This window comes from Oncorhynchus nerka, linkage group LG13, assembly GCF_034236695.1.
Source record: "Oncorhynchus nerka isolate Pitt River linkage group LG13, Oner_Uvic_2.0, whole genome shotgun sequence".
Classification (NCBI taxonomy): domain Eukaryota; kingdom Metazoa; phylum Chordata; class Actinopteri; order Salmoniformes; family Salmonidae; genus Oncorhynchus; species Oncorhynchus nerka.
This window is the reverse complement of record NC_088408.1, coordinates 75263895-75279838: the sequence shown is the minus strand read 5'-3', so window position 1 is coordinate 75279838 and position 15944 is coordinate 75263895. Positions and strand designations below refer to the sequence as shown.

Below are 15944 nucleotides of genomic sequence, written 5' to 3'. Positions count from 1 at the left end.
TCTCCCTCCTGGTTTTTGACCCTTGCCTGTCTCGACCCTGAACCCGCCCACCTGACCACTCCGCCTGACCCTGACCCTGACCCTGACCACTCCGCCTGACCCTGACCCTGAGCCTGCCTGCCGTCTTGTACCTTTGCCTCTGTTCACTGTAATAAACATTGTTACTTTGATACGGTCTGCATCTGGGTCTTACCTTATCCTGATACAACCCACCTGGGACACACACCTGGCCAACTGACAGAACCACACACTGTAATGTATTCACAGAGCACTGACAGAGAAAATGAAGAGCTCCACATGAAACTTCCAGCCTAGTCCAAACACAATCAAATAATTGAAACCTAAAATGGAAATGTTACATCAGCTATATTTCTTGAAGTGAACATGGTGTTGTGGATATAATTATGTTGGTCTACTGTAACGAAGATTGCACAATCATATTGATGCATTGTGCACACTCAGACACCTAGCTTCAGACCACAGCTAGGATCTTGTCGGGACATTGGGCTTACACAGATAGATTCTTACACAGATGGATCCTTACACAGATGGATTCTTACACAGATGGATCCTTACCCAGATGGATGCTTAAACTAGATATATAGTAGGAACCATCTGCATAAACCCAATGTCCCGACAAGATTCTTGCAGTCAGAAGTTATTAGACATCATGTGTAAATCATGTAAGTGACTGACTAATGTCAATTGGACATTGGGTAAAAATTCAAGTATCATGCACTGCATCATGCTGTTCTTCTGTAGTTAGTCTGTGTGGGGAAGGAGTGGTGCATGACGATAGCGAAGATGATGTATCCTTAAAGAGAGAGAGTGTCCATGCTGAGTTGTGAGTTTCTCCTCCCGCGGTATAAAAGCTCACCTCTCTCCATCCTGCCGCAGTCTGCATCCGGTTTAGAGATGAGCTACCCACTGGACCACCTCTACGGCCACGGCTCCTACCGCAGGGCACCACAGGGCCTCTCTGCCCGGCCTGCCGCTTCCCTCTCCTCCTCCGGCTTCCACTCCCAGCCCTGGACGACCTCTCAGCGCCGCCGCCAGGCCTACAGCCAGACACCCTCCGCCGACAGCTTGGAGATCTTTAACGGCGACATGACTCGGAGGAACGAGAAGGAGATTCTGCAGACACTCAATGACCGTTTCGCCGGCTACATCGACAAGGTGCGGAACCTCGAGCTGATGAACTCGAATCTGGAGCAGGAAGCGGCTGCGCTGCGACAGAGCCAGACCGGGCGCGCTACCGTGGGAGAGCACTATGAGCGCGAGCTGGGGAACCTGAGGGGTCTGGTTCAGCAGCTGACCGGGGAGAAGGCATGCGCACTCTTGGAGCAAGACCACCTGGAAGAGGATATCCAGCATGTGCAGACCAGGCTAGAGGACGAGGCACGCAGCAGGGAGGAGCTGGAAGCCAAGGCACGCCTAATGAACAAGTATGTGGATGAGTCTGGGCTCGCACGGCTAGAGCTGGACAAGAAGCTGAGCGCGCTGCAGGAAGAAGCAGCGTTCCTGAAGAAGAACCACGAGGAGGAGGTGGCGGAGCTGCTAGCACAGATCCAGGGTGCACAGGTGAGCTTCGAGGCTCGAGACACAATCAAGGCGGACGTCACGAACGCCCTGCGGGAGATCCGCGCTCAGCTGGATGGACACGCGACCAAGAGCGCAACGCACGCGGAGGAATGGTTCAAAGGTGAGAGGTGCAACTTTATGTCAATCTACCTTTACCTGGTTTTACTCAGCGATGTGTCAGTCAGTATGAGAAAGCCTGGTTTATAGAGTTTTAGGGCTCGGATGTTACGGTGCAGTTTGCTGTCCATGGTGCTGAACTTTGGAGGAGTTGGCTGGATCTCGTTTGTTTTATTATCAAATAGGCTCTTGGTACATAGTGGTGCATGGCCTATAGGCTATTATCAAACCTATTTGGGACATTGATTCGTTGTAAGGTCACCATTTGAAGCTAACTGTATTAGACTCGAGGGTATATATTCAGTTAAATCACTGCATAAACATCATCTAGTGCGCACCAATGACTGTAATGACAGCGTGTGTTACCCAAGAGTAGTATCGAATTGAACCATTCATAGTTATGGAATTATAGGCTCTGATTGCATTTGGAAAAATAAAATATGTGAATAATGTGGTGAAATAGCCTATTAGTTTATTTTATGGAGAGGAGAAAGTGTTCTGTCTGGTGTAAATGTGTGTCTGCTACAGTCCTGTTTTGAAAGCCTTATTGGTGCTCTGTCTGATCATGCATTCCTGCCGCAGGCAACTATGAGTCAGCACTATTAGGTCCCTAGAAACACTGATGCCGCATTCTAGTGTCCTTGGAAATGTATCTTGCCAAGAAAGCCCCCCCCCAATCCCTACATCATAAGATATTAAATATGTCTCTCAATCATTCCCGACGTGGCCCTGGTGAATGCACGCATTAACTCCATAATTAGATATATTTTGCAACTCAAAGTCACGTATCTTATCTCACCGTCCTACCTTTTCTTATAACTTGCAGTCTCTTGAGTGTCATGCCATGTTCCTACCACAAGGGGAGCGCTCCTCTGCAGAGTCAGACGCCGCAGGGTGAGATGACATGTATAGGGGGCGTCTGAGTACAGTGTGTATATAGCATGTTAATGTGACCATAGAAATAGAATCAATGGATTATATTTCTATTAATGTGACTGTGGGGGTTTGCCTGTGTTTGGTGATTATGTGTTTGAGGATGTTGTGGCCCTGTGTGTGTGGTTTCCAGTGAGTGTTGTGTATGTTTTCTAACCTTCATAACATTATATCATTTCCTGAGGGCTACTGCCTCTACCGAATAGAAGAGATCAGAGGGCAATAACAATAAGATCAGGGCTAATGCAGGCCTCCACCTCTAGCTCAGCCATCAGGGTCATGACCTGTCCCCATAGATCCACAAGCAATGCTATTGTGTCCTAACTATGTTATGTACCAGTGTTGGTGCTAGAATTAGGATTAGAGACCTTAGTTAAACTCTCTGAATGGATGGATAAATGTTGTGCATGGCTTGATTTGTACTGGTCCACCACCTCCCTGAGTCAACAGTCCTCCTACCAGTGACCATTCCCCATCTTTGTAGCTCTGAAGCCGACTGTGATAGAGCTGTCCGGCTGACTCTGGCAGCATGTTGTTCAGTGTCCTGTAGCTGAGTCAGACCTCAGACAGACAGACAGACACTGTCAAGGTTACTCCTGGAGGAGAGTATTTGTGTTCTCAATGACCGACCTCTGTGGTGGTCACGGAGGAAAAGAGACAATGAGAGGATACAAGGAAAAGACACTATCTGAGAGTATAGGGTTGTTATAGCCCCTGTCTCTATGACCTCTAAAACCCTGTCTCTGACCCTGTTCCCCAACCTCACACCTTTCCCCTGTAGTGCGTATGGAGCGGTTGGCAGATGCAGCTCACTCTAACACAGATGCGATCCGTGGTGCCCAGGATGAGATAGCAGAGTACAGACGGCAGCTGCAGAGCCGCACCATCGAACTGGAGACCCTCAGAGGAACCAAGGACTCACTGGAGAGACAATGCATGGAGACTGAGGACAGACACCATGGAGATATCCACTCACTACAGGTACGTAAACTCTTCTGCCAGTCTGGCTCTTCTCTTTGCCTGCACTTTGGCACGCATTTCTCACCAAAATTTGTGTGTGTAGGAGACTATTCGTCAGCTGGACGGTGAACTGAAGAGTACTAAGTGGGAGATGGCCAGCCAGCTGAGAGAATATCAGGAGCTGCTGAACGTCAAGATGGCTCTGGACATAGAGATAGCAGCCTACAGGTGGGTCAGAGGTTAAGGGTGGGGTATATTCTTTTGTTGGTGCACTCATGCAGACTCAGATCTCTAAATAAACCCTGCTCTTGTGGAAAAAAACATGATTATCACAGAATAATTACTGATATGTTTTTGAACAGGAGACTGTATTGACACACACAATTCAGACTGTACTTCCTGTGTTCTTCCCCTAAACAGGAAGTTGCTGGAAGGGGAGGAGACTCGGTTCATACCTGGGCCAAGCCTGTACTCCTACTCCTCTGCCCACCTGAAGCTGAAGGGGGAGGAGCTCTCAGACACAGTCATACTGGAGGAACAGACAGATGAGACACAGGTCACTGAGGTGACAGAGGAAGCAGAAGATGAGGAAGAGGAAAAGGGAGAGGAGACAGAAAAGGAAGAAGAGAAGGAGGAAGAGGAAGAGGGAGAAAAGGAGGAGGAAGAGGATGAGACCAAAGCTGAGGCAGAAGAGGGAGAAGGAAAGGGAGTTGAGGATAAGGGGGGAGAGGATGAGGAGGCAGGTGAGGAGAAAGAGGAAGAGAAGTCTAAGTCACCTGAAAAGGCTGCTTCTTCTCCATCCAAATCTCCCCAAAAAACCCTCCAGCCCAAATCACCTGCCCCCAAATCACCTGAATCCAAATCTCCCCTCCCCAAATCACCTGAATCAAAATCTCCCCTCCCGAAATCACCTGCCAAATCTCCCGCCCCCAAATCACCTGAATCCAAATCACCCCAAGCCAAATCTCCCCTCCCCAAATCACCTGCCAAATCTCCCGCCCCCAAATCTCCCACAGCTGTGAAATCACCAACATCTACATCTCTCCCCAGCAAATCCCCAGAGTCTAAGTCTCCCACTCCCAAATCCCCTCTCCCAAAGTCTCCTGAACCCAAGTCCCCCATCCAGGAGAAGGCCAAGCCCCCTGCAGAAGACAAACTGGCCAAGCAGGAGAAGAAAGAGAAGGAACAACCCCAGCCTGTAAAGGAGGAAAAGAAACAAGAGCCAGAACCCAAGGAGAATGAGAAATGTGAGAGCCAGCCTAAAGAGGAGAAGGTTGAGGAGAAGACAGACAAACCAGATCCCAAGGAGAGCAAGCCAGATGAGAATCCCAAGACTGAGACCCCCACACCTGCCCCCCCTGCTGCCACCCCGGCCAAGCCTGCAGAGGAAAAGCCCGCCCCCGCCAAGGAGAGCCACGGCCCTGCTAAGAGAGAAGAGGAGAAACCAGCCAAAACAGATGACACACCCCAGGTAGAGGTGAAGCCTGCCCCCAAAGAATCACCACAGAAAACAGAGAGCACAAAGGAGAAGAAAGCAGAGCCCAAAGAGGAGGTGAAGAAGGAGGATAAGAAGGAGGACAAGAAGGAGGCCTCTAAAGCATCTGACAGTAAAGAGGCAAAGGATACGAAGGAGGTAGAGAAGGCAGAGAAGGCCAAGAAATCTTCTGGCACTGAAGTCAAAGATGAGAAATCTCCTGGCACTGAAGTCAAAGACGAGAAATCTTCTGGCACTGAAGTCAAAGACGAGAAATCTTCTAGCACTGAAGTCAAAGACGAGAAATCTTCTAGCACTGAGGTCAAAGACGAGAAAGCCAAGAAGTGAGTCACTAACACGCTGCATATGAGCCAGGAGAAGAGAGAGAGACGCCAAAGAACTATCGGGGGGGGAGGGAAGCTACTGAAGCCCTAAGCAGCCTTTGTAAAGGGAAGCAGAACAGAGCAGGAGACAAACAGTAAACAAACAAAGCAATAGCTTTTCTCTAGTTACTATCCCCCGGGTACTCAACCCTGATATGATGCTTCTTCTAATCTATGACTGTAGTGAATGCAGAATGCTCTAAACTCTATCTGAATTGTATCTATATGACTGCCCGTGAATAATAACCAGTGCATTAAAACAGCAGCATTGCCTTGGCTGGGAGCACAGCACAGGGCCATGCACCTTCTAAAGCCTTCAAGGGTAGCAATGTCAACAAATGTCTATAAAAGATTGTGACAGATCAATATATTGTACTGTATGTGTATATTTATGAAGATATAAATGTGTATATTATACTAACAACTATAAAAAGCAGAGAAAGACTACAAACCTGCTCATTGTGCATCTTAAACAGCTCCCTGTCTGATGGTTGTGCTGACTCACTGTGCTGTGGTCAGTAATGATACCTAGGCCAGTGAGGAGAACTCTGAAGTCAGGGATGACTGTGCTATGTATAAACTGCTGAGAGTATGCAATACAAACTGATGAACTAATAAAGGTTAAAACCAAAATATTTCTGTGTGTTATCATTATTATATTACTCTAATACAAATGCAAAGAGATACTGTATTACTCTGGTGTGAATGATACGGATGGCTGCTGTGATGGTCTTGATCTGATGTGCTCACTTAGAGAGACAAATTAGCTCGCTAAAATAGATAATTTCCTGGTACAGTACTAAGATACTGAACTAAATGATGTAAATGCTATAGCTATGTTCTTCTCATGTACATTTCAGCATACACACTACGAAGAAAGGAACAGTTCTGAACAGTACACTGTCTGAGTGCTAAGGTGGTATGAAGAGAAGCACAGTGGAGGTGAGGAAGATGAGGTATGTGTGAGAGGGAGGAAGTTGAGGTGTGAGAGGGGTGTGAGTCTCCTAAAACACTGTGTGTGTGTGTTGTGCTGCATTGCGGCTGAGGGGTGCAGTGACTGGTGTTGCAGCACCCTCACAACATCGCTCTCTCCTCCCCTCCACTCCCTGCTCTGACATCGTCTAACTTGGGCTCATACATACATCCGGAGGCGGTCTGGAGAATAGAGCTACCTGAACAGAACTGTTACCCTCTTCCACACAACATCCTAGACCTAGAGAATACATCTGCCCCTTCACATCTATCTCTTGTCCTTTGGTTAGGTCTCTCCTTGTCTCACCTCTCCCTTCTTTTACCTCTCTCTCTCACACACACACTGTACCTGCGCTACAATGCCAGCCTGCTACAACAGTAACCATAAAGTAGAGATACTGCAGTAACCTACCCAGCCAGGGAAGAATCTACACACACTAATCTGAAGATCTATGCAATTGCTGCAAAAGATAGAGCGCAGTATGAGAAGTGCTTAAAAAAACACCCCCTTTATTTCTGAACAGAAAAAGGTCTATTGTTGACTTTGATATCAGTTTCTCTGTCATTTCCTTGATGTAACACAGTGGTCCATAATCATCATGGAAACAACACTAGTCAACTGCACTGGGGGACAGTGGTTGTGATATGCTGTGTAGTCGCTGACAGGTGTATAAAATTGAGAACACAACCATGCAATCTCCATAGACAATCATTGACAGTAGAATGGCCTTATTGAAGAGCTCAGTGACTTTCAACGTGGCACTGTCATAGGATGCCACCTTTCCAACAAGTTAGTTTGTCAAATTTCTGCCCCGGTCAAGTGCTGTTATTGTGAAGTGGAAACGTCTAGCAGCAACAACGGCTCAGCCGTGAAGTGGTAGGCCACACAAGCTCACAGAACAGGACAGCTCAGTGCTGAAACGCGTAAAATTGTCTGTAACACTCACTACCAAGTTCCAAACTGCCTCTGGAAGCAACGTCAGCACAAGAACTGTTCGTTGGGTTTCCATGGCCAAGCAGCCATACACAAGCCTAAGATCACCACACGCAATGCAGAGAGTTGGCTGGAGTGGTGTAAAGCTCACCGCCATTGAACACTGGAGCAGAGGAAGCGCATTCTCTGGAGTGATGAATCATGCTTCACCATCTGGCAGTCCAACGGACAAATCTGGGTTGGGAGGATGCCAGGAGAACACTACCTGCGCCAATGCATAGTGCCAACTGTTAAGTTTGGTGGAGAAGAAATAATGGTCTGGGGATGTTTTTCATGGTTCAGGCTAGGCCCCTAAATTCCAGTGAAGGGAAATCTTAACGCTACAGCATACAATGACATTCTAGAGGATTTTGTGCTTCCAACTTCGTAGCAACAGTTTGGGGAAGGCCCTTTCCTTTTTTCAACACAATACCCCCGTGCACAGAGCAAGGCCAATACAGAAATGGTTAGTAGAGATCTGTGTGGAAGAACTTGACAGGCCTGCACAGAGCTCTGACCTCAATCCCATCGAACACCTTTGGGATGAATTGGAATGCCGACTGCGAGCCAGACCTAATCGCCCAACATCAGTACCCGACCTCACTAACGCTCGTGGCTGAATGAAAGCAAGTCCCCGCAGTAATGTTCCAACATTTAGTGGAAAGCCTTCCCAGAAGAGTGGAGGCTGTTATAGCAGAAAAGGGGGGGACCAACTCCATATTAATGCCTCTGACAAACAGGTGTCCAGATACTTTTGGCCATGTGGTGAATCTCCCTGAATTCTGACAGGATATCATCACGCACGTTAAGTTTCTCCTTGAATTATTTCCTGATGATCATTCTCCTTGGTGTTGTAATATGATCTCTTTATGTCTGATGGATGACTGGGTATCAACAGGAGACACAACCTGCAGCAAAAACATCCTCAGAACACCACTTCCCCTAATGATCACCATGGTATGGAACCCACAAAACACCTCGGCTACATCCTAACAGTGGCAAGCTTGTCCTGGAGGAGAGAGCAGTACTGGGGCTCTGTGATGCTGCACTAATGTCAGATTACATCCAGAGCAATAATCAAGTGGTCCTGTATTATTCAACAGCTCTTGCCACACTGCAAGTACAGGATAGGGAATACATTTAATCATCTCTTACTGTAAATACATAGGAAACAATTAATCAGCTCTTATTACACTATAAATACAGAATAGGGAACACATTTCTAAGTGTGTGTGATAGTGTATACACTGTTTTTCCAGGACCCATAGGAATGAGTCATCTTAGAGAAGTGCTGAGCCATGATAATAAAGGACATAACAATGTGATCTGATGCAGAGAGAGAGAGAGAGCGGGGAGAAAGAAAATGGGATGGCAGGGAGAGATGAGGAAATAAATATGTACTAGCTAAAAGAGAGCTCATTCATAGTAGAATAAAAGTGAGCATAAATCAGTCAGCAGTGAAGAATAACATTAAAAAAGACAAAGAACTTGCAGATCCAAACAAGATCACTAGCTTTTTATTAACCAACCGACACACAGAATGTGTCAAACAGTGTGTTAAACAAACAAGATATGGGGATATGAGGGCAGAGGCATGACAGAGGGTCAATTCAGGAGTCACTGGTGACTGAAGAAGCCTCGAGGTAGGGTAGGAGATCTGGGGTGAGGGGTGAAGGAGAGGTCAGCGGTGACTGAAGAAGCCTCGAAGTAGGGTAGGAGATCTGGGGTGAGGGGGTCAGGGGTGAAGGAGAGGTCAGCGGTGACTGAAGAAGCCTCGAGGTAGGGTAAGAGATCTGGGGTGAGGGGTCAGGGGTGAAGGGAAAGGGGTAAAGGAGAGGTCAGAGGTGACTGAAGAAGCCTCGAGGTAGGGTAAGAGATCTGGGGTGAGGGGGTCAGGTGTGAAGGAGAGGTCAGCGGGGACTGAAGAAGCCTCGAGGTAGGGTAAGAGATCTGGGGTGAGGGGGTCAGGTGTGAAGGAGAGGTCAGCGGTGACTGAAGAAGCCTCGAGGTAGGGTAAGAGATCTGGGGTGAGGGGGTCAGGTGTGAAGGAGAGGTCAGCGGTGACTGAAGAAGCCTCGAGGTAGGGTAAGAGATCTGGGGTGAGGGGGAGGTCAGCAGTGACTGAAGAAGCCTCGAGGTAGGGTAAAAGATCTGGGGTGAGGGGGTCAGGGGTGAAGGAGAGGTCAGCGGTGACTGAAGAAGCCTCGAGGTAGGGTAAGAGATCTGGGGTGAGGGGTCAGGGGTGAAGGGAAAGGGGTAAAGGAGAGGTCAGAGGTGACTGAAGAAGCCTCGAGGTAGGGTAAGAGATCTGGGGTGAGGGGGTCAGGTGTGAAGGAGAGGTCAGCGGGGACTGAAGAAGCCTCGAGGTAGGGTAAAAGATCTGGGGTGAGGGGTCAGGGGTGAAGGAGAGGTCAGCGGTGACTGAAGAAGCCTCGAGGTAGGGTAAGAGATCTGGGGTGAGGGGGTCAGGGGTGAAGGGAAAGGGGTAAAGGAGAGGTCAGCGGTGACTAAAGAAGCCCTGGGGGTGGTTGTACTTGAATGGCTTCAGACGGTTCGGACCCCTGAAACACAACCAGAGAGAAACACATTGTCAGATATTTTGAGAGAGAGAGAGTCAAATCAAATTGTATTGGTCGCATACACATATTTAGCAGATGTTATTGTGGGTGTAGCGAAATGCTTGTGTTCCTAGCTCCAACAGTGCAGTAATATCTAATACACTCACGCACACACACTACCAGTCAAAAGTTTAGACACACTCATTCAAGGGTTTTTCTTTATTTTTTTTCTACATTGTAGAATAATAGCGAAGACATCAAAACTATGAAATAACACATATGGAATCATGTCGTAAGCAAAACAAAATATATTTTATAATTGAGATTCTTCAAAGTAGCCACCCTTTTCTTTGATGACAGCTTTGCACACTCTTGGCATTCTCTCAACCAGCTTCATCTGGAATGCTTTTCCAACAGTCTTGGAGGAGTTACCACATATGTTGAGCACTTGTTGGCTGCTTTTCCTTCAATCTGCGGTCCAACACATCCCAAAACATCTCAATTTGGTTGAGGTCGGGTGATTGTGGAGGCCAGGTCATCTGATGCAGCAATCCCACAAATGTCACATTTACATAAGTATTCAATCCCTTTACTCAGTAATTTGTTGAAGCACCAGGCAGCATTACAGAACGAGTCTTCTTGGTTATGACGCTACAAGCTTGGCACACCTGTATTTGGGGAGTTTCTCAAATTCATCTCTGTAGATCCTCTGTCCGGTTGGATGGGGAATGTTGCTGCACTGCTATTTTCTAGTTTCTCCTCTCCTGATATGTTCGACTGGGTTCAAGTCCGGGCTCTGGCTGGGCCACTCAAGGACATCCAGAGACTTGTCCCGAAGCCACTCCTGCGTTGTCTTGGCTGTGTGCTTAGGGTCGTTGTCCTGTTGGAAGGTGAGCCCCAGTCTGTCCTGAGCGCTCTTGGAGCAGGTTTTCATCAAGGATCCCTCTGTACTTTCCTTTGATCCCGAGTAGTGTCCCAGTCCCTGCCACCACGCTTCACCATAGGGATGGTGCCAGGTTTACTCCAGAGGTGACGCATGGCATTCAAGCCAAATAGTTCAATCTTGGTTTCACCAGACCAGATCATTTTGTCCTCTAGGTGCCTTTTGGCAAACTCCAAGCGGGCTGTCATGTTCCTTTTACTGAGGAGTTGCTTCCGTCTGGCCACTCTACCATAAAGACCTGATTGGTGGAGTGCTGCAGAGATGCTTGTCCTTCTGGAAGGTTCTCCAATTTCCACAAAGGAAGGAACTCCGGAGCACTGTCAGAGTGACCATCAGGTTCTTGTTCACCTCCCTGACCAAGGCCCTTTTCCCCGATTGCTCAGTTATGCCGGGCGGCCAGCTCTAGGAAGAGTCTTGGTGGTTCCAAACTTCTTCCATTTTAAGAATGATGGAGGCCACTGTGTTCTTGGGGACCTTCAATGCTGCAGACATTTTTTGTACCCTTCCTCAGATCTGTGCCGACACAATCCTGTCTCGGAGCTCTACGGACAATTCCTTCGACCTCATGGCTTGGTTTTTGCTCTGACATACACTGTCAACTGTGGGACCTTATATAGACAGGTGTGTGCCTTTCCAAATCATATCCAATTAATTTAACAGGTGGACTCCAATCAAGTTGTAGAAACATCAAGGATGATCAACGGAAACAGGATGCACCCAAGCTTAAATTCGAGTCATATAGCATAGGGTCTGAAACCTTATTTACATATGTAATCTGTTTTTTATTTTTAATACATGTGGAAAAAAAAAAAAATATGAAACATTTTTTTTGCTTTGTCATTATGGGGTATTGTGTGTCTATTGATCAAATAAAATTGTATTAGTCACATGCGCAGAATACAACAGGTGTAGACCTTACAGTGAAATGCTTACTTACGAGACCCTAACCGAGAGTACAGTTTCAAAAAATACAGATAGAAGATAAAAATAACAAGTAATTGGCCCCATTACTAAGGTCACCAACACATCTACTGGTCTCGTGGTGTTTCCAAGGGTATGGAGGTAGGCCATAATAACGGCCATCTTTAAATCGGGCGACCCTGCTGACGTATTCAAGATCCTAAATGGCTCCCCTTCCACTCAGTATTTTTGTTAAACAGAAAACCCAAACATATGGCAGCAGATCCACAAGGTCTGCCATGAGAGGTGACTGTATAGTTCCCTTAAGGAAAAGCACCTTTAGTAAATCGATTTTCTCTGTGAGAGCTTCCCATGTCTGGAATACACTGCCATCAGACACACATAACTGCACCACCTATCACACTTTCACAAAATGTATGAATACATGGCTAAAGGTCAATCAGATGTGTGATCATAATCCCTAGCTGTGTATTGCCACTTTCCATGTTGTCTGTAGCTTGTGAGGTGTGGAAACACAATTTTGTCTTGCTGCTCTTTGTTCTACGTTGCTCTGTCTGTATGTTACGTCTTGCTTGTCCTACGTTGCTCTGTCTGTATGCTACGTCTTGCTTGTCCTATGTTGCTCTGCGTGTGCTCACTGCTCAATGATTGTCTATATTGTAATTGTTTTTAATAACCTGCCCAGAGACTGCGGTTGAAAATTAGCTGGCTGGCTAAAACCGGCACTTTTACTGAAACGTTGATTAATGTGCACTGTCCCTGTAAAAATAAAATAAACTCAAACTCAAGTAATTAAAGAGGAGCAGTAAAAAATATATATATACAGGGAGGAGCCGGTACAGAGTCAATGTGCGGGTGTACCGGTTAGTTGAGGTAGTATATACATGTAGGTAGAGTTAATTAATTAAAGTGACTATGCATAGATGACAACAGAGAGCAGCAGTGGTGTGGAGAGGAGGCAATGCGAGTAGTCTGGGTAGACATTTGACTAGATGTTCAGGCGTCTTATGGCTTGGGAGTAGAAGCTGTTTAGAAGCCTCTTGGACCTAGATTTGGAGCTCCGGTACTGTTTGCCATGTGGTAGCAGAGAGAACAGTTTGACTATGGTGGCTGGAGTCTTTGACAATTTTTAGGGCCTTCCTCTGACACCGCCTGGTATAGAGGTCCTGGATGGCAGGAAGCTTGGCCCCAGTGATGTACTGGGCCGTTCACACTACCCTCTGCAGTGTCTTGCGTTCAGAGGCCGAGCAGTTGCCATACCAGGCAGTGATGCAACCAGTCAGGATGCTCTCGATGGTGCAGCTGTAGAACCTTTTGAGGATCTAAGGACCCATGCCAAATCTTTTCAGTCTCCTGAGGGGGAATAGGTTTTGTTGTGCCCGCTTCACGACTGTCATGGTGTGCTTGGACCATGTTAGTTTGTTGGTGATGTGGACACCAAGGAACATGAAACTCTCGACCTGCTCCATTGCAGCCCAGTCGATGAGAATGGGGGCTTGCTCTGTCCTCTTTTTCCTGTAGTCCACAATCATCTCCTTTGTCTTGATCACATTGAGGGAGAGGTTGTTGTCCTGGCACCACACGGCCAGGTCTCTGACCTCTTCCCTGTAGGCTGTCTCGTTGTTGTCGGTGATCAGGTCTACCACTGTTGTGTCATCGGCAAATATAATGATGGTGTTGGAGTCATGCCTAGCCGTGCAGTCATGAGTGAACAGGGAGTACAGAAGGGGGCTGATCACGCACCCCTGAGGTGCCCCTGTGTTGAGGATCAGCGTGGCAGATGTGTTGTTACCTACCCTTACCACCTGGCGGCGGCCCGTCAGGAAGTCGAGGATCCAGTTGCAGAGGGAGGTGTTAAGTCCCAGGGTGCTTAGCTTATAGATGAGCTTTGAGGGCACTATGGTGTTGAACGTTGAGCTGTCGTCTATGAATAGCATTCTCACATAGGTGTTCCTTTTGTCCAGGTGGGAAAGGGCAGTGTCGAGTGCAATAGAGACGGCATCATCTGTGGATCTGTTGGGGCGGTATGCAAATTGATATGGGTTTAGGGTGTCAGATAAGATGGAGGTGATATGATCCTTATCTAACCTCTCAAGGCACTTCATGATGACAGAAGTGAGTGCTACAGGGCAATGGTCATTTAGCTCAGTTAACTTTCTTGAGTACAGGAACAATGGTGGACATCTTGAAGCAAGTGGGGACAGTAGACTGGGATAGGGAGAGATTGAATATGTCCGTAAACACTCGAGCCAGCTGGTCTGCACATGCACTGAGGACACGGCTAGGGATGCTGCCTGGGCCGGTAGCCAAGCAAGGGTTAACACGCTTACTCACGTCGCCCACGAAGAACGAGAGCTCCCGGTCCTTGAGAGTGGCCCGTGTCGGCAGCACTGTGTTATCCTCAAAGCGGGCAAAGGTGTTGTTTAGCTTGTTCGGGAGCAAGACGTCAGTGTCCGCGACGTGGCTGGTTTCCCCTTTATAATCGCAGATTGTCTGGAGCCCCTGCCACATACATCTCGTGTGTGAGCCATTTAATTGCGACTCCACTTAGTCTCTGTACTGACGTTTTGCCTGTTTGACTGCGTTGCGGAGGGCATAACTGGACTGTTTCTATTTAGCCATATTCCCAGTCACCTTGCTGTGGTTCACACTTTCAGGTTTGCGCGATTGCTGCCATCTATCCGCGGTTTTTGGTTTGAATAGTTTTTAATTGTCACAGTTGGAACAACATCCCCTATATACTTCATGATGAACTTAGTCACCATGTGTCAGCGTATAGGTCAATGTTATTCTCAGAGGCAACCTAGAGCATATCCCAGTCCTGGTGATCAAAACAATCTTGAAGCATGGATTCCGATTGGTCAGACCAGCGTTGAATAGACCGTGGAACAGGTACTTCTTGTTTGAGTTTCTGCCTATAGGAAGGGAGAAGCAGAATGGAGTCGTGATCTGATTTGCCGAAGTGAGGGCGGGGAGGGCCTTGTAGCCATCCTGGAAGGAAGAGAAACAATGTTTCAGAGTTTTTGAAGCGCGAGTATGTCAATAAAACTTAGGTAGCGTTTTCCTCAGATTTGCTTTATTAAAGTTCCCAGCTACAATAAATGTGGCCTCAGGATATGCGGTTTCCAGTTTGCACAAAGTCCAGCGTAGTTCCTTGAGAGCCGTCGTGGTACCGGCTTGAGGGGAAATATACATGCCTGTGACGATTACCTCCTAAGACAATTATTTTAGGAGGTAATGCGATTAACATTTGATTGAGGTATTCTACGTCGGGTAAAAAAAAAGAACTTGAGTTCCTGTATGTTACCACAATCTCGCCATGAGTAGGTAATCATGAAGCATACACCCCCCACTTTTCTTCTTCCCTGAGAGTTCTTTATTCCTATCTGCGCGATGTACTGAGACCCCAGCTGGCTATATGGAAGGGGACAGTATATCCGGAGAGAGCCATGATTCCGTGAAACAGAGTATCTTACAGTCCTTGAAGTCTCTCTGGAAGGAGATCCTCACCCTGAGCTTGTCTACTTTATTGTCCAGCTGACTGAACATTAGCGAGTAATATACTCAGAAGTGGTGGATGGTGTGCCCGCCTCCACTCCAAATACCTCTTCTCCACTGGCGGCGTCTTGGAGCAGCCACTGGGATAAGTTAAATTGCTTTGGGGGGTACCAACAAAGGATCCAATTCAGGAAAGTCGTATTTCTGGTCGAAACGCTGGCGAGTTACTGCCGCTCTGATATCCAAATGTTATTTCTGGCTGTATGTAATAATGCAAAAAACACTCTGGGCTAATAATGTGAGAACAACAACAAAAATATTTACTGCAAAGTTGCTTAGGAGCCAGAAACAGGACGGCCATGTCGATTGGCGCCAACTCTGTGTGTATACGTGTACCTGACAGTGCGTAGACACATCTTCTCTCTGGGGAACTCCCGTGGTCCCTCCACGCTGTCGTCCTGTCCATCAGTTTCCAGGTACACATCCAGACAGACACCCAGACGAGCTACCTGATTGGTCAGCAGCTGGTGGCCTGGGCAGGGCCCCTGGAGCTCTGATTTGAAAACGTTCACCTCACTCTCCATGGCCTGGGGGAGGGGTTAGATGTGTCAATCACAGCCGGTGAGTGTCT

The 15944-nt window shown here is 47.4% G+C and overlaps 2 protein-coding genes across 4 annotated transcripts in view; one reads left to right on the top strand and one right to left on the bottom strand.

Moving 5' to 3' along the window:
• Positions 1–885: 885 nt before the first annotated feature.
• Positions 886–5476, top strand: LOC115140148 (neurofilament heavy polypeptide-like). Its single transcript, XM_029678300.2, has 4 exons — positions 886–1702; positions 3413–3612; positions 3695–3819; positions 4012–5476. The coding sequence occupies exons 1-4, from the start codon at positions 916–918 to the stop codon at positions 5411–5413; spliced, it is 2514 nt and encodes an 837-aa protein (XP_029534160.1). The 5' UTR covers positions 886–915; the 3' UTR covers positions 5414–5476.
• A 3418-nt stretch (positions 5477–8894) lies between these two features.
• Positions 8895–15944, bottom strand: part of LOC115140147 (THO complex subunit 5 homolog) — a 30550-nt gene continuing 23500 nt past the window's right edge. For all 3 annotated transcript variants that reach the window (XM_065026699.1, XM_029678299.2, XM_065026700.1), the window contains exons 19-20: positions 15710–15900; positions 8895–9954 (exon numbers count right to left, since the gene is read on the bottom strand). In XM_065026699.1, coding sequence (XP_064882771.1) covers positions 9891–9954; positions 15710–15900 — 255 coding nt within the window. In that variant the 3' untranslated portion in view covers positions 8895–9890. The remainder of the gene's footprint in view (positions 9955–15709; positions 15901–15944) is intronic.

Coding starts and splice junctions, on each gene's coding strand:
- LOC115140148 (XM_029678300.2), top strand. CDS start 916: ATGAGCTACCCACTGGACCACCTCTACGGCCACGGCTCCTACCGCAGG. Junction 1,703..3,412: donor CGCGGAGGAATGGTTCAAAG/GTGAGAGGTGCA, acceptor TTTCCCCTGTAG/TGCGTATGGAGCGGTTGGCA. Junction 3,613..3,694: donor GAGATATCCACTCACTACAG/GTACGTAAACTC, acceptor TTGTGTGTGTAG/GAGACTATTCGTCAGCTGGA.